Source organism: Patiria miniata, unplaced genomic scaffold, assembly GCF_015706575.1.
Source record: "Patiria miniata isolate m_02_andy unplaced genomic scaffold, ASM1570657v1 HiC_scaffold_3, whole genome shotgun sequence".
Taxonomy (NCBI): domain Eukaryota; kingdom Metazoa; phylum Echinodermata; class Asteroidea; order Valvatida; family Asterinidae; genus Patiria; species Patiria miniata.
Window position 1 is genome coordinate 7,086,342 of NW_024037069.1, and position 23,501 is coordinate 7,109,842.

General features: G+C 38.9%; 1 protein-coding gene across 1 annotated transcript; it reads right to left on the minus strand.

Moving 5' to 3' along the window:
• Positions 1–1,545: 1,545 nt before the first annotated feature.
• LOC119738527 (plexin-B-like) lies at positions 1,546–21,642 on the minus strand. Its single transcript, XM_038213430.1, has 27 exons — positions 20,506–21,642; positions 18,887–19,093; positions 18,370–18,495; positions 17,936–18,051; positions 16,605–16,737; positions 15,826–15,979; positions 15,395–15,494; positions 15,138–15,255; positions 14,674–14,808; positions 14,238–14,333; positions 13,974–14,082; positions 13,240–13,430; positions 12,645–12,799; positions 12,110–12,224; positions 11,502–11,638; positions 10,097–10,264; positions 9,508–9,604; positions 8,556–8,783; positions 7,838–8,014; positions 6,932–7,136; positions 4,783–4,950; positions 4,403–4,483; positions 3,777–3,958; positions 3,433–3,542; positions 2,870–3,032; positions 2,261–2,397; positions 1,546–1,861 (listed from the first exon to the last, which is right to left on the minus strand). The coding sequence occupies exons 1-27, from the start codon at positions 21,640–21,642 to the stop codon at positions 1,546–1,548; spliced, it is 5,061 nt and encodes a 1,686-aa protein (XP_038069358.1).
• Between the last annotated feature and the right edge of the window lie 1,859 nt (positions 21,643–23,501).

Below are 23,501 nucleotides of genomic sequence, written 5' to 3' on the forward strand. Positions count from 1 at the left end.
TATTGATTTAAACCAGGATTTAGATTAATGATTAAAATCAAACAATAATTCAAATCAAACAACCCTGCTCCCCAAAAATACTCTACAAAATGCATATCAAGTGCAAGAAGAAAGTCATCGGATAAATCGATCTGTCTGTGAAATGTATGTGATTCAACTCATCTGAACTAAAGTTTGTCTTAACATTTTAAACAGAAATTCAATGTTTGCTATAAGTTAGCAATATACCATTGCAATGCTAATAATCTGAATAAAAAAGGTGATTAAATATGTATCTGTGTATCGAATGAATCATGATCCAAAAGCAAGATTAAATCGAATCAAATGAAAATCGAATACATGTATGAGCATTTATACAACACTCGGTGCTAACTACAATCATTGTTAGATCTCCAACTCTGCAACTTTTTAAAATAAATCTTTCGAAGTCATTTACCAACTTATTCTGGTATTTTGTTAACCTGTTAAGCCAGTTTGTTTTTCTACATTAACTGGCAACCATTGAGCAGCCTCAGTTACCTTGCTTAAAGAACTTCTTTTCAAAATTGCTATTTTTTGCACCTTCGACAGAACACTCTCCTTTCACCATTTTTAAAACACTTTTAAAGGTAAACAAGATATCATCTCAATGAAATGAGCTACATTTCATATTGATTTCGCAGAAGAATGCAAATGCACGTGTCATCTGTCTAAGTATATAAGTCTTTACTGGTGTTCCAAATATACAAATTATGTCAATTATGTAATACAATATTAATTTTAATAATTAAATGCTGAAAAACAAATGTGTACAATACGTTAAATAAAATAACATTGCTATTAGTGTTTGCTCCAAATTTTAGTTTTATAAAGATACCGACAGTCGATAATTATTGATAACTTCACCCATTTTTATATAAATGATTTGTGCAACTTGCAAGAATCTGTAAGGAAATTTCCCAGTCGGCAAGTTATCAATTGCAAATAAACATTGTATGGCTTGTTATTATTTTCCTATTTGTACAGGAATGTACTTTACGAAGCTAATGGTTATATAATACAGTACTGGAAAATCACTGTGTATTTAGAATAAACGGTTCAAGTATTATTATAAAATGTGAACATTTTTATCTTTAAAAACAATCATGCACTCATTTGAGGGAAATCCGAATATTATGAAGTTCAACAAAATATTTATCTGTGAACGTTTCATTCAATGATGGTGAACCACAGTAATACCTCAGATTTAAATACCACAGTCCATAAACAACAAATGTCAATCGCAGAAAAAAATGGCATTTGGCATTGGTTTAAGACGCTTAAAAAGCCATGTTTTAGCTATTAATTTAGTCTGCCACCTTCTATATATTGTAAACGATTTCATTCCAATACACGGAGAGAAAAGACTAGAATCTTTTTTCTTAGGAATGAAAGTGAGCAAGAAGCGTGTCCTATAGATCCATCTTGATCAATAATGATTTTAATATATTGGCAACTGGAAACAGACTTTTTTCTTCAAACCATTTTCTTTTCGGATATTTCTTATCTGGGAATTTGCAAGACACTTTATCTAATGACAATTTTATTGACATAATCCAAGGGATCACGGGCGGCGGTCGCATGGCTCCCGCTGGTTTCTCTGTCACTACACGGTCCGTCAGCACCAAAGGCGGTCTCATGCTGCATCGGGACCAGATAGCTGTCGTCTTTGACACCAGGTTCTTCGCGATGTTCGATGGGTCCCATACCAAACACACCCGCACTAGGAGCTGCTACGTAGTCACGGTCTCCCTCCAACAGTTCTTCCAGCTCGTTAGCAACTTGGACGAAGGTGCAACGTGATTTTGGGTTGTCCTGCCAGCAACGTACCATTATGCCGTAGCTGTATCAGTCAGCAAATGTAACAAGAATCATTAGATGCTGCATGCTTGATCGTACTTCAAATTGTGTCTGCACTTTTACTTGAAACCCCCGACAATACACTTTCCATTATTACTGATTACTCGAGCACATTAACCATACATTTTTTGATAAATGTTTGAGAATTGAGTTACCCTTTTTTTGAAACCCCAAACAAAACACTCTTCACAGTTTCTCACAACTACAGAGTGTTATATTCCTTCTTTAAAGTAAGAAAAACCTCTGAGAGTGAAACAGATTCCTTCACTTTTAGAAAAAGTTGAGCAAAATACAAAGAAACAGGTATACTTTTACAGCAGTTAAAACGACATTAAATGTGTATTTGTTTTTTAAAGTAATGGTGAGCGCTGTTTGAACATACATTTCTGGCGGGCAGTTCTTGGGAGCATCCATGCGTTGACCTCTCTTCAAGAAATCATACACATCTTGGTTGGGAATTCCTGGATACGGTTTTGCACCCTTACTGAAAATCTCCCATAGGAGCACACCGTATGACCACTGTAGAAAACCAAAGAAGACAAATATTTGTTTTCAATGTAAGAGACCATTCTACTGATGCCTGTTCAATTGAGCTACCGAACAGTTGACATGAGCAAGCTGGAAAGGGTAGCCAAGATTAACGAAGATTGACCGAACTACATTGTATTTGAGTCTTTATTGAACTGTTTAATGAGATCTTGTGTCAAATTAAAATAAAAACGTTTATTACTAAGTTAACTTAGCAATCAGTTCGAGGTGGGCGTCTGAAGACGAAATACTCCAGCTAATGAGGGTCAGGCGCCTTGAAAACATACCCGATGTAAATTATCAATAAACTGACGTTTAATGACCGGACATCAAAGTTCATGTAGATTCTCTTCGAAGGATAGTTCCACAGAACGCAAAGAGATGTGTTTTGCTTTCTTTTCCGTTAAGATCTTTATCTAAACATCATCTAACATTCTAATCAAAGATGGATTTAATTGCGTACCACGTCAGTCCTGGCGTTGTACACTCGACGTTCCATGGACTCGGGAGCCATCCATTTGATAGGCAGCTTAGCCTGGGCATCGCCGCTTGTGTAGTAATCCGATTCGTGCATGTCACGGGATAGTCCAAAATCCGCTATCTTCACCAGAAGATCACTGTTCACCCTAAAGAGGGTGTTAAAAGTTGGTCTTACTTTGGGGTCACATCATTTAAGAATTGCAATGCCATTAATTCGAACTCTGGAGTTAATTCAATGAATGCATGTCCCTTGGTATCTCTGGTGCATTAAAATTATCTTCGATGAAACAGCTGACCGATTTCGTTTTGGTTTGCGGTAACACCATGTGGTAATAACTACTGCTTAGATAATATTAGTTCTGAAAAGAACTTGTCCTGCTTATTATCAATTTTGCTAAGTAGTTTTTTGTTCGGTAAAGAGCAGTCCTGCTGTAAGTTCTAAACGAACTGACCGATTTCTCGTAACATTCATTTGGTTTTACTCAAACACACATATAAAGACATGTGTAAAAGCCCCGGATGATATAGAAGAGAGGATACACTTACATGCAATTTCTGGCAGCAAGGTCTCTGTGGACAAACTTGTGCTGAGCCAAGTAACTCATACCGAGTGCGGCATGTGAGGCAAACCTCATCAGCAGAGATGTCGCCAAGGTCTAAATTGAAAGTAAAAACCTCCAATGAATAAACAAATACCACACTCAGAACTGGGACAGCATTTTGTTTAATAAATCTCGTGAGTGAACTATTAATTATTAAACGTAACAACATCTACCAAAATCACCATTAAGTGAGTTTCAAACTCATGCCACTCATCACCATTTCTTTTATCAAACCTTCCACTACTTATTATCGACATTGATCGCTATCGACATTGATTGACTACATACCTGTTTCTTCTTGACCAGATATGTCTTGAGGTCACCGTTGGCCATGAAGGGTATCACCACCAAGGGGTTTTTGTCCGCGTCAAAGGTCAACCCCAGAAGCCCCAGTACGTTGACATGGTCGAAGGTTTTCATGATCAGGCCTTCCTCCAGGAACTTCACCACATTTCTCGCGTCCGAGGTGTCTATACATGCAAAAGTAAGGCATTTATATGTGATAACTGGCACGCCCAACTTACATTTGGTCAAGCTACTACACAAAAACAGGAACTTGTATTTCAACTTTTATTCATCACCAGAGAAATGCAATAACCCTGAGACACATTCAATTCAGTTCAAGATCATTTTACAACCTACAATTCGCAATTCTGAATGAAAAGACTCTTTCGGCTCTTTCATTCAAGACGCACAATGATTAATGTTGTTTAGTTCCTCTTTCTCGGTATAAGGTCATCCAACACCTCTTTTGTAACTCTAATCAGCAACAAGTATAATCAAGACCAAAATGCATACCATTCTGAAATGGGCCCTTTTTTAACCGAGGAACAACTTTTCAATGCTTTGTTTTGAATCCATGATACTGTCATAGAAAACATCTCTCACAAATGGTCGACATTCTCATCACCAACCTTGCACTGTCTTTACGGCCACAATTTGATCTTCCCCTGACGTATCGTGTAGAACAGCTTTCAGTACACGCCCAAATGCACCTGTAAAATTTATTCAAGTGTTATATACTCATCTTTGCTGATTATCTTTTGCTGGTACCGAAGAACTAGCCAGATGGCAGACCAACCGACCTACCGACCTACCGACTTACTAACAGACCCAGCGACTGGCCAAGTCTAAATAATTTCCTAAAGGTCGAAACGTGAAAATGTTTTTCAATCACGTCAATAACGGTTTGCACACACAGCCCCTTTATGTAGGCCTCTTCTTCTCAGGTATAATAACAGCTTACACTTTGAACTCATAAAGTGTTCATTGTTTCCTCGTACAAAGTCACTACCTTGTCCGAGAGTTTCCCCCAATTCCAGTTGGCTGAAGTCGATATGAATGTCGTCGGGAACGAAGCTGACCTTGTTGTTCAGGACAATGCGCTTTTGTTTTGGCTGAGCAGATTCCGACTGTTTCTGGGATCTATACCACCTGCGTCTTTTGACGTGGGAGTCAATTTCTGAGGAAAAGAGATACAATGTCGCATTAACAGTAAATAACGTAATATAGTGATAAGTTTACGAGTACGTTCAGGCTTACAAATCAACAGACAAAACAACCTTTGCATGCTACACAAGATTCACAAGTTGTCTAAAATGGTAAACACAATCTTGACAAAAGAGTTCGATATTTATTTTTGTTTTGTGTGGAGAAATTTGTTTCATCCTGTCTACAACTTGACAATTTACAGTCAAATGAGGAGCACGCCATTTGAATTCTTTTGCCATGTATTTTACCATCAAAAACCGGCTGCCCGTTAGCAGCCATCTTGAGAGTTTTTTTAGAAGTAGAACATAGTTTAATACGAAGATGTGCAGCTAAGTACTGTTTAATTTTTTTCTAAACTATCATAATTATGTTTGAAACTTAGGAATTGATAAGTAGCCGGTAGACACAAGAGATGAAGGATAATTGGCTTTGAAATTTGAAAGGGTTTCGTGTTGTTTACCATTTCGCCGTCTTGCGATCAAGTGATTTTAACTTAATAACGAAAGGTTTGCGGAAACACCATGTGCGAATAATTTCTCAACTAAGAGAATGGTTCTGAAAAGAACCAGAGGTATAAACTCGACGTTCCGGTAAGTATGCTCTGACCGTCTTCAGGAGAGTGCCTAAACTCTAAGAAAGTGAATACAGAAAGTAGCAAAAGGCGAAGTCAATGAAGTGAGAAGTTTGCATCCTGTGAGGATGCCAAGTAGACAGGATCTTAGAACAAGCTTGGTGCCCACTGAAGTGGAACAGTAGGGTTGCAGTGTCAGTAGAGGGAGGACCTAGGGTATAGGAGACCCATCAGTCTAAGGTGGTAGCTGAGGACCTAGGGTATAGGAGACCCATCAGTCTGGAGAAGTGGGAGCCAGATGTCGTTGAGTTGAAACCCGATGTCTTGCGGAACTGTGTTGTGCTTGCGGATCTCGATGGCTTCCCGTATGCGTCTAGGATGCCAGAACTGGATCGGTGCGAAGAGTTCGGCCGCATCCCAATCAACTTTGTGGTCGTTGATGTGGGAATGTTTGACATTGGCCGATTTGTCAAAATCCCCTCGCCGTCCATGTGCTCTGTGTTCCTTGAGCGGGAAGGTTCCGACCGGTTTCGCCGATGTAGACTTTGCTGCATTCACATGGAATGCGGTAGACTCCCGCCTTGAAAGAGGAGTCCTGCTTGTCCTTTTGAGTATGGAGGCTGCCTTGGAGCTTGTTGCCAGATGAGTGGTACACCTTGACGCCAGCTTGTCGGAGGATGCGTTGTAGATGATGAGAAGCTGGACCTATGTAAGGAAGAGTGACTTAGGGAGATACAGTGGAAGGACCTTGGGTATAGGAGACCCGTTGGTCAGGTTTGCTGATCGTGATGCGGTTGGGTTTGTAGCCGTTCCGTTGTAGTGACGCCTGGATGTGCTTGAGTTCACGCTTGAGGTTGTCTTGGTCGCAGACCTCAAAGGCTCTCTGTACTAGGGTGCGGTTGACCGATGACTTGATGCTGGGGGGATAAAACGACCGCTGGTGGAGATAGCGGTCGGTGTGGGTTGGTTTCCTGTAGACGCTATGTCCCAGGGTGCCATCTGGATTCCTGGAGTTCTTGACGTCCAGGAAAGGAATGGTGGCATGCTGTTCTTGTTCCGTGGTGAAGCTGATGCTGGAGGAAGTCTTGAAGTGTGTCCGGGCCATGGGACCACAGTTTAGGCACTCTCCTGAAGACGGTCAGAGCATACTGACCGGAACGTCGAGTTTATACCTCTGGTTCTTTTCAGAACCATTCTCTTAGTTGAGAAATTATTCGCACATGGTGTTTCCGCAAACCTTTCATGATTTTAACTTACAAGAGCATACTCATATAGACTGAGATGATACTCTCTCTTCACCGCAGTTTTGTGCAGCTGTTTCTAGCACTTAGGAATTAAATATTCGAGTAAACTGCAGTCATCTCTTGCCACCAGCATTTACCGAGATGAATCGCCACTATCCTGCCCAATAGTCTTCGGTCGTGGGTGCGCTTCCTTTGCAACTGTTTGCAATACACAAAGGTAGCAGCGAGCAGTATCGCCATGGAGAGTGGAATGACCAAAGTCGGTACAAGTATAGCAACAAGTGGCACCGTACTGGGATAGACCAAATAGCCCAACCTCGATTGTAGGTTATTGTGGCGAACCTATGGAATAACACAAATAAAATAACAAACGATTCAACACAGACTTGAATAAACGATTCAACACAACTGACATAGACTTAACCAATTTGTTAATATCGACGGTATAATAATCACTTGAAGTTTGAAGAAACAATCAACAATGACAAAGTAGTGTAATTACGTTTTGGGGAGAACTGGCCGAATGTTGGGTGTTTTTGAGCCTTTTGGATTGAGTATAACAGATGTTCAATCCATCTGAGGAACAATGTTTAAACCTAGCTTAATAATATTCAATCCGAGATGAGCCGTTTTTCGTGGTCATTTTACAGCCAGAGGGGTCTTCTCTTCAGATTTCGGGAGTGTAATGACCGAATATTATGAAATTCTTTGACCGGAGAAATACTGATTCCAATTTTCTAATTGGTTAACTATTCATCATGTCGAAACAATTGAACAAAAAGTGAGAAGGAACATTACATTTACAAAGTTGTACTTAAAATTTTGTTGAAAAGCTTCAGAAAAACTTTATTTCTTTGAGAAGTTTTTAAGGACAATATCAGAAAAATGACCCACAATTTTGTACTCACAACAATGGAAAAAAAAGGATAAACTTGTTCCCCTTGGGACCGCAAAAGAAGGAAAAACCTTGAAAGAAAAAAACACTTGACAGCTAACCCCCCACCCCACCCTCTGATTCATACATGGATCGGCCCCTAACTTACCCATACCACAGGCAGACCTTCATCGGTATCTTTTCCCATGTAGTCACCGGGTGATGGTGCCTCATCGGGCAATTCACATACGAGTGATTTGTCACTGATCAGGATAACGGGACATCTCTCTACACCGATCGTCACATTGATTTCATCAGCTGTGATGGCGCTGTCAATCCGCTCGCCCTGTCAAAGCATCCATAGGTAATTTCAGCTAAATTGTTGGAAAACTATTGGTATCTGGATTGGTATATTTCGGAATAGTTTAGTCTTTTCGGTTGTGACAAAATGTGCAACACTTGTTTTACTTCTAAATAGAAAGGTCATAAACTATGTCACACGTAAGACTTTCTGTCGTTGTTCATGTACATATACTCCTATACACACTGAGTGAGGACTGAGGTAAAAAAAAAAAAGAACCTTAATTTTTATTTCACATCACATCTAGATTTGCTTTGCAATTACTGATCTGAGCTAATGAAGTTTTGTAACTCAGCAAGAGTTACCAAGTTAGGCCTACTGTTTTTTGGGGAAAATCCACGTAATTCAGGAGGAAGAGATATCAAACTTGAATTTATCCCTAGTCACATAAAAGAGGTGATGTCACTTCACAAAGCACTGTGTAAGTGTGCTTCGTGCACTTTGACCGACAGGCCCCATTTCTACACATAGAAAAACACAACAATGAAAAGGATAAGCACATAGAATAAAACACGCATATACCAACCGTGATTGTCAAGGTTTCTCCTTCTTTTTCCTTCATACCACCTTCAAATTGGTTATACATTGGATCCTCAAAGTACTCCAAGTCGACATCGTTATCCTTAGACCATGTCAACAGTTGAGTGACCCCATCCATGATGAAGCCAAAGGTCAAGTTGTCATTGCTTATGTTGAGGTCTGTTACGTTCGGAGACGGGCACTGCATCTCTGTTGCAGATTTACCTTGACATTCCTGCGAAATAAAGACCCACATCAGTCAGTTGACAATTCTGTCCAGCATTAGCTCCGGTTGACAATGGCACCTCTCTTTGTTTCTACTTTAAAACAGAAATGGTTTTTGATGATGTAATGGCTGCCACACTTAACATAGTACCCTTTTTGCCATTTTCACATTTAAAGTGGTCGTTCGCGGTAACTCAGCAATATAGAAGTTTTAAAAAGTTTCCTTTTTAGGATCACTGGATCCTCAAAGAACTCCAGGTGGACATCGATATCCTCAGACCATGCCAACAGTTGAGTGACCCCATCCATGATGAAGCCAAATGTTTCATTGATCTCTGACAAGGTCTGTTATGTTGGGAGACAAGCACAACATCTCTGTTGCAGATTTAACTTCACATTCCTGCAAAATAAAGACGCCATCAGTTGACAATTCTGGTCAGCATTAGCTCTGGTTGACCATATGGCACCTCTCTTTGTTTCTACTTCAAAACAGAAATTTGTTTCATGATGTAATGGCTGTCACACTTTACATAGTACACTTATTGCCATTTTGTAAAAGTGGTCGTTTGCGGTAACTGAACAAAATGTAAAAAAATAAAGGATTTAAAAAGCTTCCTAATTATATATGTTGCAATAGTGGAGCAAGTAGATAGAGATCGGTGGTTAAGGGGAGGTTGAGCAAGGATAGGGCAGATATAAAATCATTTATGCAAAGATCAAAACACATTTCTCACCTCCACTTTACGATCACCGTTTCCATTAGTGACAACGATTTGACGGTTTCCACTTGTGTTTAGAAAAGTGCCAGTAACGTTCAAAATTCGACCACCCCTGACAATTAGAAACACCGATAGCAAATACTGAAAATAAGTTCTACACTGAAAGATACTGGTTGATGTATAGAATCAATTTAAATAATTTAGAAATGTATACGCACATGTTCACTTTTGATATAATAATAATGAAATTTTGAAGTTTAGAATAAAGCATAATATTTCACTGTTCACTCAGTTATCAGTGTCTTCGGTGATAAGATGATTTGTAGTAACCTGCTTCTTAAAACAATCAAGCATAAATTTGGCTGTAAGCTTGCTGTCTTGAAAGCGTGCCTTACAATAGAAACATAACATTTCACAAAATTAATACCTAGACAAACATTTATTTTTACTCCATTTTTTGTTTGCATTTAAAAAGTTTTAAAACACCGAAATTCTCTTTGGACAATACAGTCTGTAATGATTTACTAATAATGTGGATGATGCCAATTGAAGTATATACATGGTAAAACAGACAAAAAACAGACAAAAAATCATGTAGACTCACGAATTGATGCTTTTCAGAGGAGACACCTTAGTAATGGTGGGATTCTCACTGTACGTGTACATATCTGATGAGGTTCTCATGGCCCCATCAAAGGAGACTTTCACAACACCTTGATATCCAACTTGGCCAACAGGGGTTGTGCATTCTAGCATGAATTCAACTGGTTGGCTGGATAATTTTGGAAAGAAATAAAAGTTTTCTGCAGAGATTTTTACCAGGCGCGGTTCTACAGGAGGCTGGGGGTGTCTTTAGGCCCCCTAATGTTGTCTAGCCCCCCCCCCCCACCTCCAAAAAAAAAATCTATTGAAAAAAATGCCAGTAGTCAATTTAGGAATTTGACGTCACATGCGACTTGTCTCCCCCCCCCCCTAAAAAAAATAAAATTGAAGGGGGCATTTGTCCACCGTTTGGTAATACAGTGTGCACGATTGTAAGACTTTATCAGAACTCCTCATAGAAAATATGGTACGAGGCCCACTCCCCCCCCCCCCCCCCTCGGAGGCCTGATAAAAACCGGTCTAAATTTCAGCACGCCTCCAGGCAAAAATTTCAGAATCCACACATGCTAGCCCCCAACAAATATAGGCTCTAGAACCGCGCCTGGCGTAAACTTAAATTCATCTTTGTGTATGATGCTCCTTAATACTGAATGGATGTAAAGCAATGTCTCAAGGTTATTCGAAATTGGACAAATTTAGAGCAATTCTACAGAATAAGATAAAGTAGATTTTTATAAAAGAATTTATAACTTACAAAATCCCTTAAAGGTGGGAAAGGGAAGGCGATCGTGAAGTGAAGGGCCCGGTTCCTATATAGGGAACAAAATCCACTTTGAAAGTATTGGACCTACCAAACTAGTTTACGACATTCTCAATAAACAGGTATGTCATAGACAGAGAGCAGGGTTTTGATTTTTTGAGGGAAATTTGGGGGTAAAATGACGGTGACAGCGCGGAGACAACACGCGACCCGAAAATAAAGATGGCGATCACCGCGCGATGTACCGTTAGCACGCACGGCGCGCTGAATCGCAAGGCACAAACCGCGCAGGAAAATCGTGATTTCTACCCTAAGAATCTGTTCAAAATTGCAAAACGGGTGTTTGATTGTAAAGGTGAATTTTGAGCAATGAAAAATATTTTTGACTCTAATTTGATCAAAACAAAACAGGGGCCCTTCACTTCACGATCGCCAATGTTGTACCAATGTTGTACCAATGTTGGGGAGATCCCTCTTTTCCCTGAATTAATATTATTAATAATAATTATCGTAAAAAGCACTGTTATTTGTTTTCAATGAATGCTTCAATAAATGTCATTCAAGAGGGCAAAATTTGACAATACTCCGATTTTTGCCGTATGCGCAACAATTTGAATAATGATGTGCAACGAAAGCGGCATAATACCCTGTTATGTTGCAAGGATTGTCGCCGATGAACGCTTCAATATCGCGTCCTGTGTTGAGAGCTGCTCCATTCACACTCACTGCCGTCCCACCGGCTTCTGGGCCGAGGAGGGGTTGGAAATCTGTAATCATTGGGTCCTGTTAAGAAAAACATGAAAACATTTCTAGAACTGTGTTTGTCTATCACACAATTTCCACAACAATTATATTATTTTTATATTATATTATTGTTGAAGTAAGTATTTGCTAGATATTCGTGCATAGAATCCTCGAGTATACTTGATTTTAAGTATGTTGGCGTTTCAAACGTAAATCTGAGATATGTTTTAGGAAATTCACTCAAATGCCTTGGATTTTCCCAAATATCCTCAATTCAAACATAAAATTCTTGGCGTGAAATTATCAACTAATTCAGCTCAAATATATCTTATCATTGCTCCAGCTGACATAATGCGGTGCCGAACTGTTAAGAAAAGAACATTCGTGAACAGACCTCATTCGTGATCATACATTCCGTGATTACTATTTCAGTGTAAAAAACATTTTCTTGGAAGCAGGATCCTCAGTGGCTGAGTCAGTGTAAACGAGTGCGTGCAGGACATGACTTACTCTGAAGTTAAAGTTGACTGTTCCTGAGCTGTGTTGCATTGTACCATCTGCACCCGTGACTGTCAAAGTAACCAACTCAGCTCCTTCCCTTTCTGGTCTCGTTCTGCACCTGACACTGAAACGTAATGTGATACGTGACGTTAAAATAGAAGGTTGAGCAAACCCGCATCCACTCTGGAACTATACTTTTAAGATTTTACAATGATGTACACTTTTAAGCTTTTACAATGTTCCACAACATGGCACACACTTTGCTGTTGACTAAATTGTGAATTAGAAATTGTGAGGGAAAAATTAACATTTGAATAGAAATTGAAATATTTTTGTTGGCAAGACATACCGACATTGCCTACAAATACTGAGAAAAAAGACAATATTATAACTGACAGAGGACAATTTATAGATAACATTTTTCGATTAGGACGGTTAAAAATATGTTAACAAAACGTCGAAAAACGGAATAGGAGAACATTAGTTAAAGTTTTGAATAAAAAGGACTGGTAATGTCCTTGCATGAAGTATGATTTGACCCTACCTTGCTCCAATTTGGTAGTCTGAGTTTAATCCAGCCAGATCACAGGGCTGATTGCCAACCATCACCCTCACAACATCACCAAATCTCCGACCGATATCAGTTCCCATCACATCTATGACTGTGTTGCCTTCATTGGGCCCAGTCGAGGGAAATACCTAATGCGTGATTTTGGAAACAATGATAACATAACACACAAAAGTACAAATATCACGGAATAATGTATTTCAATACAACTCATCATTAGTAAAGATGCATTGGTAAATGCTCTTGAAAGATAATTTGTTCAACTTAGCGGCTTATATGCAGTCATCCATATCGACCTACTTTATATAGTGGGTATTACGCCTTTGTTTATGCAGTCATAAAAATGGTTGTTGTTTTTTCATCTTGCACGGGAACGAAATTCCTTTTTTTTTCATTTTGTCAAAAAGGCACGTCAAATGGATACGAGATGTGCTTCATTTGGTGACAGTAATATTTGATACTATGGATGATTACAAACATGTTGACAAGTATCCTCGCCTGGAATATTCATAAAAGAAATATTCAAGATACTTCAAAGCGAATAATATTCAACTGGAGAGTTATAGCTTACCTCACTCAGAACCGGATCAGGGCAGTTCAATCCGTTATCCAAAGTCACCCTATTTCCACTGCAAACTTCATTCAGTTTGCAAACACCAGACTCGCTCGGCATGGCACCACACCAAACACAATCGAGGGCTGAGCGGGCTGTAACACAACGGCTGCAGTCTGGCTTCTCGACTTTACACTTGTACAATGTAACTGTTTGATATGAGCAGAATACAAGATAATCTCATGGCTTTCAACTCGACATTTTAAAGAACAAACTCCAATGCAAAACTGTTGATAACAAACAATGAAAAGCATATGAAGAGTTTATTTTAAAAACGCGATATACCCATATCAAAAAAAGGCAATTTGCACGGTTCTGAACTTTAAAGAATATTAAACCAACATCATTTTCGCTTTATTGTATTCTTAAATTCGATACTCACTTTGGGCAGCAAGGAGTGGGTGTGATTCTAAAAGGTAACAAACTGACGTTTATCAAGTTTTGGAAATAATCTCATATTATATATAATAATATAATTATGCAAAAAATCCGAATACGAGCTAATCAAACTTTGGCAGATCTCTCTTCTGGACAGACTGTTTTGTACCATAAGGCACTCATCAGCAGAATTGTGAATTGAATTGTGACAGAAGACGATTTCATTGGATAATAATATAATTATGTATGAACATTTTAGACTGACGAAATCGTAAATCTCCTCAAATTATTATCAATCGGTCCTTATTCCTTACCATCAAATCCATGTATGTCATCTAGGATGTGCGAAGCACCGCTTGTGTCAGTCCATGAAACAGACAGTCCCACTTCCATCTCTGGTTCATCATTGGATAGGTAGGTGTACTGTTGAAGGCAAGCAAACAATCACCTGTTAACACATGAAGCTCAAAACATCAACATTGTGTCTGGCCAGTATGCATAATAAGTGATAACTTTCATTCTTATAAAAAAAAACACATAGCAATGTAAGTCACAAAATAAGTTGGAATTTAACTTACAGCCTTATCTTGGCATGTGATCATATCTACATTGCGTTCTGCATTAACAGCCTGAGGTGATCCATCTACATCTAAGCTGCACTTATAGCTAGAAATCTGCACATGGAAAACAAACGAAGGGTGTAACGACCAATATTGTTCTGCAAAGTTAAGTGAGTATGGAAAGAGTAAAACTAAGAAGTACTCGGCAGTATCATCCCCATCATACCTGCGTTTCACAGACTCCAGTGAAGGTCTTATAAAGTAAACAGCGTTCTTTAAAAGCTCAATACTTGACAATGCGACGCCAACATTTTTAATGCAGTTATGCAGCAAATCCAATAAAGGTTAACCGATATAGAGTAGACATGCATAATGACGGGGGTTAACGTGTACATCGGTTACAGACTGACATTGTTTTTGTTTGTGCTTTTTTCTAAGCCATTAATAAACTAACCTCAGCTTCGTCCGGTAGGTTTGTAGTCCTGACAGTGATGCTCCTCATAATGTCATTAGGAAGCAGAACTTCAGCAGTCTGGTTCAGCAGCTGAGGGCAAAACTCAGGTCCTTTGACTGCAGAAGCGGTTGGATTCTGTGGATAAACGCCAACAAACAAGAAAGTATGTCATTGCCTCCCCAAAAATATACATCAGCTTCAATCTAAAACTAATGATCAAGAGAAATCTGATAGGATTTTTCTTATTTCCAAAGTAAAAGTATAATTTCAGATACTTCCACGTGTGCCTAATGGGAGGAGTACATGACAATTAGTGTCGTTTTCAATTTAAAAAAAATGCAAAGAATAGGTATTTACCAAATAGTCGACATATAGGATTCTACAATCAAGAGATTTAAGCAAATTAATAGTTCTTTTTCTTTTCAAAATTTGTATCGGCTGAGCTCTTATTTTTTTGTTCTCACGTTATCTCCAGTAATGATGATTTCATTAAGTCGTGTGCATGTGGAGCTTTCATGAGTACATCTGTTCTCAAACACGCACCAATCGCAGGCCCAGCGACTACCAACGCAGGATACACAGCTACGTAAACAACCAAAGACAATTTCATTATTCATCGATTCAAAATATCACAGGCAAATGTACTGAGGGGGGATATGCATTAAAACAAACTATTGAATTTTAAATACAGCTGATTAATAGGGCATACGCGAATACTCACGAAGTGTGCGTTGAACACTTGTAGAAGTAGAAGTCGGTGTCTATGATTTGAACTGAGGTTTCAGATGACTCGACACCCAAATCAACGTGTACTGCATCATCTTAGCAATAAATAAGAACAAAATCAACTCGTTTATGAGTTGAAACAGACAATTCGAAAATGAGCGTGTATTTTTAAATTACTACGAGTTCAAATCGATTTTTGTGGGTACCAAATGTAGACATCATTTTCATGCTAACAGTTAGTACGTCAGTGTAACATATTGTACTGCCTATATGATCACATTCCTCTGTTGATATAATGCGATTGATTTACAAGCATCATTTCATTCTAGAATGGACAAGAAGGAAACTATAAGTCGACTTTTTGAGTGCTTGTTCTGTATATTTTGCCCTAATTAACATCCTATGGGTGTCTCTTATTGCACTTGCCTCCCTGTGGAATGGCAGGTATCCCATCACTAGGAGGTGACGTACACTCTAGTACTTCACCATTCTTCGTAGCTGGAGATTTGAATGACTCAAAATGACATTCATAACTCTGGCCTGTCCCTAGATCAGGTAACTGCTGCACAGTCAGGGTGATCTAAATGTGAAAGAAAAAAGACATATTAAATAATAGTATTTATTTTATTAATATTCAATGAACTCCAAGAGTTAGCTCCATTGGTCAGGGGGTACTAAAGACAGAGTTGAAATAACATTTGGTGAGCTCAAATGACTGAGAATGAGCGACAGGTATAGTACATGAAGCACGACATTCTGTATCATTCGGACGCGCGAAAAAAATATTTTCTTAGAGAGTCACAAATTTCAGAACATAAGAAAGATGGTGTGACATGAAATAGACCGTTCACTGTACGAAGCCATTCAGAGTACATAAAATAAATTGCACACAATTTTTACTCATCACAATTAAGAAGGCAAAGTGCATGGAACAATATATGAAATTATATACGGATGAAAATCTATTTCAATTCTGGAGATCCCTGGGAAGCAAAACTAAAATTATTAGGCCCTATACATGTACGTCGTTTGTACGATAGGCGTCGCATTGACGTAAAATATTTCCACATACCTATCCGCCTATCTGGATACGTCCATTACAAATCTGCACTTTGAAGTAGGCCTAAGTGTTTAATTTCTAAAGCAGGTTTCATTTTTGTTCCTTTAACGGATGCAATAAAGATTTAAACGCATCTGTCTCTCACCTGTTGCTCAGTGACTGTAATTGGTAGGTTATCATAGGGAGCTACATCAGTAATATTAATGCACTGAGCAGCATTGTAGGCCAACCATCGAGTAGATACATCAGGTGATGAACAGTTTGAATATCTCGTACATCTAAGGAGGAATGCAATGTTATTATGACCACGGTAGCTTGGTAGTCGACAGTGACCAAAAGCAAAAACCAAAATTGAAAAACATGAAATATCCTACTTTACAGATTTCATTGAGAAACATCAGTAGGTCATCACTGAATTAGATGGATCGTACGAAATTTCACATACAAATAATTACAACTTTAGACAACCATAGCTCGTCGAACTCTGTATTAGTCATGTAAATAAAATGGAAGTTATTTCAGGGACACGATCAACAACTAAACTGACCAACTATAGGAGCTCGCCCAATAAATGACTTGCCTTCCAGAGTGAACAAAAGCTTATTTTTTTACCTATACAGGGTGACCCAAAAATGCAACCCTAATTCATTTGCCTTAAAAAAAAACAGATCGGTGGATTGTTATGTTTTGGGTATCAGATTAAAGCTGAAAGGTCATTTTTCATCGTGTACACAAAAAATTACCACAGTAAGGGAGTTTCACTGTACCTATTTATGCATGTCCTAATCCTTACAAACAACACGGCACATAATATGACAAGAGTACAAATGAATTTGATGAAAATGCCTTTTATTTTCCACCTGCACAGGTATCACATCCTTTTCAACGCTGATCGGCCGATCAGCGTTGGAAATTGATACAAAAATACCACTTTTCTTGAAAATGACAGTATACCGGGGGCCATGATTTTACAGGATGCTTTACACTGTCATTCACTAACAGTCCAGCAAGGTATTTCAAAATGATTCGGTAGTTCTTTTTTTTTAATGTTTGCACATGTTGTATTTTCCCTTTAATCTGATACCCAAAGCATAAAAATCCACTGATCCTTTTTTTAAGGCAAATGTTTTAGGGTTGTATTTTTTGGGGTCACCCTGTACAACATTAATATAGAATGGAAAGTTTGCTGTAACACCACGTACATGTCTTTTGGGTTGTGTGGTTCTGACTCCGGCGACGTTTCGAACAGTGTGCTCTGTTCGTCGTCAGGAGACTGCCGGACTCTTACTGGTGTAGTTGTTTTAGTAGTGGAGGCTTGGATTCAGCATTAGGGAGATTCTTCAGGTAAACATTACAATGATACACCGTGAATGATACATTTTCATACATGATGCACCCCATCTGAGTGGTGATAGACTACCGTTCTTACACCCCTCAACTCACTCACACACTTTGGAGACATCCCGTATGACTTACCTTCGTTCCAGAGTGCACCATCCACAATATGGGTCTCCATCGTTCCCTGCATCAGTCCCAATGCACGTTTCGCATGTCGCGTATTGGCCACAATTCTCCACGCGAAGCTTCACCAACTAAAGTGAAAAACATATTGTACCTTTTTATCAATCTAAATGTTGAGAAAGAAAAGTATTTGATTTCAGCAGGTTTTTTTTCTTTCAAATTTGAATCTTGTTTTCAGTTTACAAAGCAGAAAAGTTCATGTTCATTATGTTCATTTGACCAAAACAAAAACACTTTTTCTTGTCAGCTTAGCTTTCGACTTTTTCCCCTGCCAAATCTGTCTTCTTTCCTGCTAATGCAAAGCCCACGGGCGACGCTAAATGGAGCAGAGAAAGTAATTATTCAGTTAATAGTAGTACTCCTCAAAAGGTATGTATGCATGTGCTTACCTTTTGTTCCGTCAAGAGAAATAGTACACGTGTTGTGTCATTAACCTTGACATCTGGCAGAATTGGACTGGTATCAACGCTAATGCGTTCATAAAGTCGGCTGGTAGTGTTACTTTCCACATGAACCTAATGACAAGATGCATAATTATGACACATATAGGACTTAAATACATCTGTTTATACCTTCATTGTACATAGAGAGTTAAGAAGTTTCACATGGATTTATGAATAATTAAGATCAACCCGGCATGCACTGCTTGCCTTGAGTGTATGCTTAAGCAGCGTCGTTCATGCAAGCCAATTTATTAAGAGAGACCAAAAATTTAGCTTATTATTTCTCATTTTTAAAAAAATCAATAACTTTCCAGAATCAATGCGTCGTGCTAAAAACTAAAGTCTCGAGTGCAAGGGGTGTAAACGAAATGGTTTGAAATAAAACTGTTTCTAAACTGTCCAATTTAGTCTCTACGTCGCCTTCAGTCATACATTGTATTTAAACCGATTAGGGATAATTTACCTTGAGTAGATCTCCACTCGATGTTCCGATTAAAGCGATGGTGTGGTTGACTTCTATAGTGGTTATGATTGATGACGTGAGAGTACCAGGCAGCTCTAGAATTGCCGTGGATGGAACGGGGTTTATGCCCTTGGCGTACTTGAATAATGGCGTTTGAGATGCATCAGGGGTCACGGGTATGCAGAAATAGCGATCCCGAATGGTAATCTTTAACGAAAGTAGAAACAAGAAACATGATTAAAACAGTTAAAGCAATATCGTGGTTCGGCAGTGGCAATTATCAAGACACATTAATCCAGGACGTTCCAGGAGAGTCGTTGATGAAACGAGAATGAGTGCTTTAGCGTGTTTATTGATGTATCAGCCAGGGGACTGTTAAGAAAGTTGCCTTGTTCAACCATCCTCCATGGTTCAATCTATAGTTTGCACAATTATTGCAGAAAGAAACAGTTGAACCGTTGTACCTACAGAGTAGCAGACATCAAGAGCAGAATAGCAATGGTAAAGAAGCGCACACTGGACCTGGTCCCCATCTGGAAAGATGGAGGCGTCGATACATTGTAAAAATGTTACATTTTATACTATTTTGCAGTTTTTCCTCTTCGCTATACTATATTCACTCGTTGTTGTGAAATAGCATCATATTTTGCACGTATATGGTGATTAAATGATTTGCAATGACTAAGACGACTCTGGACGATTTTATTTTAGGTTAGGCAACCTGTGCATTTGCGTTGGGTTGAGTTGAGATGGCAAAAAAGTACAGGTAATCCGCTTTTTGATTCGTAGATGTGCAATTTATTAGATGCATACCTTTTGTTCTTCAAAAAAGTGGAATGTTTAGTTTGTATATTACTTTAACGAATTTTATTTTTTTGTGAGAGCCAAACTAAGGCCTGGCTACCAATAATTCGAAATTTGTGAAGAAATAATTCAATAACTAAATGTTGGTGGATTTTAAGTTAAATGTGTCATTTAAAAGTGAATACAATTTATATTGCTAGGAAAATGAAAATTGGGTTAAAAAAAATATACTTTTCGAGGTGGAACCACTGATCTCTATATAAAGACTGGATAGCTAATAAAGAGCCGCACAATGTACGAATTTGACGCCATATTGGTGAGACCGGCTGGTGATCTACAAAGGACAAGTTGCCGTCTTTATAGACAGCTTGATTTCTTTTGTAACGTCGCGGCTCACTTGACTTATATTTTGGCCACCACCCCTGACCAACTGACCAAGGTTTACTACAATTTTTCTAACGTAGTGGTTACTTTTATAATGCCGCAAATCACTTTTTCGGCGTTTTTGAAATAATAATCACTACGGAAATGTGTTCCTTTTAGAACATCATATTATGTGTACGTGACCAAAATGCGCGTCAACTGTTGATACAACGCGCGCGTATTTACGCGTAGAACGTTCGTATTATACGCGGCCATCTTCGTGAGACCGGGGCGAATTGGTCAATATGCAAAGTCTACTGTGTGAATGTTGTATGCATATCCGCTATCCAGTCTTTATATAGAGATCAGTGGGTGGAACTCGAAAACGGCATGCATCTTTGAATCTCATTAGAGAAATGCCAACATCTTTCCTTATATTCTTCTGTACTCACCGGGAAGCTTCTGCAAAAGGAACCACCCAAATAGTCAATTTTGTTTGGCCCATTATCTCCATCCTGAATACATCCCCGTACTGCTTCTCTGAAGGCAGCCAAGATATCCGTCATCCTGTACACACACAATGCTGAGTGATCGATGGGTACATCACTGGTACCCGGAGCTCCTTGATTCCTGGCAAACACAGCATACAGCACCTGCTCGTCTGCATGGAGACCCAATGATGCCGCTAGATCAGGTCCTGCTGGTCCAAAGTGAGCTGCTTGCACCAAGCTGTACACACCGCCATCTGATCCACTGCACTGTAGGGTAATTTCTGTGTAAGCGTCTAGGTTTGGATCATCCTGACAAACTCTATTTATCTTTGAAACAAACTGCGTAGAACTCAAATCCTCTCTCTGTGAGGCAACAAAATATGTGAATCCACTGTAGTCAAATACAGCAACATACTTTATGGAAAACATTCTCCTTCTGGCGGAAGGATTGAAACAGATTGAATTTGGCAATGATGTTGATAATAAAAGGGAAGTCTCGAAGCTTCGTCTTGTAATTGTTCGAAAGCGTCCGTTAGCATCCACATTCTTACCAGTAAATGTAACAGCCACATAAAGTTTTTCTTTTCCTGGAGCAATCAGACTAACAGTAGATGCATCCTCAAACCCAGCAACGTAACGAACCGACTCCATCATCACGTTACTAATATCCTGTAACTGTCGTAACTGACAAATACCATCATACACACCGCCACAGGTTATCAAACTGTTCGGCTGAGTATTGTCAACTACCAGTATCTTGTTGTAGTTATTTGTAAGGTGACAGGGCATCACACTATCTGGCCTGCTGTCATCACAGGTTGAAACATTTTGTATCTCTTTCAAACTACTGTCCAACCTGTACAACCAATTGACAGCTCCCAAATACACATCGCCATGGTCACTCAAGGCAAAATGATTGAACTTTGATGCACGTCTTCTGGGTTCATCCAAAATGTCAGGATTGTCAAAGCTGGCCAACTCATAGTCTGACACGTCTCCGAGCCACTCAGCTGATGTGGATAACACATTTACGCAGATGACGATCCAAGACAGAACAATTGCCCACAAGATGGCGGAGTGTCTCCTACAAGACTCCATGATCTTCAGTCCACGGGAGATGTTTGAGACGGCAATGCACCCTTTTATATCATGCAGTGGGTCATAGAGAAACGTCTATAGCCACAGGCTGTTAAAAGAAGGAAAAAAAATACCAAAGTTTACAGTACAAAAAGGGACACCATACAATGACAAGATGTACAGATAAAGGATTATTCTCCTTATTCTTAAAGGAATTGTTTTTAACAAACTTCCTAACTATTGGTTTTGCGAAAAGTCAATTTCTGGTTATGAAACGAATGTTCAAATCGGTTCTTCGATTCTTTCGGACCATTGTCCAAAGCCTAGAAATTTCATGAAAAAATTCTTGTTCGATAGCTGAAAAATATACAAAAAGTGTGCAAATAAAATACTTTTATGATTGAAGAGACAAAAAAGATGCAAAAATAGGACTGGACTGTCGATTTCAATGTTTGTATCTTTCTGAGAAAAAAACACAACTTTTTCCCTTTCGTGGAAAAGAGAATGAAAAATGTTTTTGGTGTGATACCCAAAGGTAGCTGGCTGTTACTCGTCTTTAAGAAATATTGGTTCGGAATTTACAATGACTTCTGGTTAACACCGATGAAATGGAAGTGTCATTCTCGGTTCTCCGAGTGTTCAGAAACCCGGATCTACTACTGCATGGGCCTTACCAAAAGCTATCAAGCTGCAACAATATTTAATGGTGGAGAACCGTTAACAAGGGTAGCAACACCTTTGAGACTTGGATTTTGTTCGAATGGGGCTTTTTAAGAATAATTGGCCTGTGAAAAACCAAGGAATATCTTTATCAAAATTTAATGTTAAACATAAAAAAGTTCAGTGTCACGTTACTTTCATGAACATTTTTACAATGCTGGCAAGCAAAAAAATATACGTGAAAATTGAGAATTATTCTGAAGAATTTGGAAATTCCAGTCTAAAAAAATGTCTTGAAGGCTTGAGATGATGACTGTCTTTAAAGCTGGATATTAAACCGAAATGTTGTCGTCCTTTTTGTCAATTAAGCGTGACCTCTTTTCGTTGATGTTCTATACAGATTAAATCTTAAATGTAACCCTTAGGGCCGATCGATATCTTTTGACTGAAAGCAGGTTCGTACAGTCCATCTGTTTACCGCTGGTAATTTATATTCTTCTAGACTGTCGAATAACCAATGACTGTATGACAAAGCTGTGGGGAAAAGTTATTAATTCAAGATATCAAACGTACCTGATAGTGTGGGTTGAATCACTAGCACTCAGGAAATAGCCTGTGACACTTGGAAATATTGGATTGTACGAGAGCAGTCACATCTATAACAGAGCTTGACGTGTGACAATTGCGTTAACCAGCACTAGTAACCGTGCCTAATGGGCTAGACGCAGAACAGCTAGTTGTAGAGAGTTTAGGCGGTCTCAGGAGTGCGACATGATTCTCCTCAACATATAAATCCCTCAGCTTAGTCTAAAGAGCAAAAGTTGAGTGACGGATGCTGTTGTCGGCACTCCAATGAAGGTTCTTCGTGTTTGTTAAAGCAGTACCGCCCAGCCCATATATAGCCACAGCAACATGAACACACCAAGAGTGGCAACAATCTAATGTCGATAGGGTGCGCAGTGCAGTACTGTATACACATATTGATAGAAAAACATGTTAAATAGAAAGGTTTCTTCATGGGCCAACGATCATCATTTGTTAAGTTGCCGTAGCTGAGTTTCTACATAGGCCTGGTTCAAATTTTGGGGTTTCGTTTCCGGGTATTGAAACTCAAGGTCTTTTTAACAGTTCCCTGAACAGTTGGTGAACTCGCTCATTTGACGGTACACTCAGTGTAAGTTGTTACAGTGATGAACAAAAATTATTTTTTTAAAAATTAC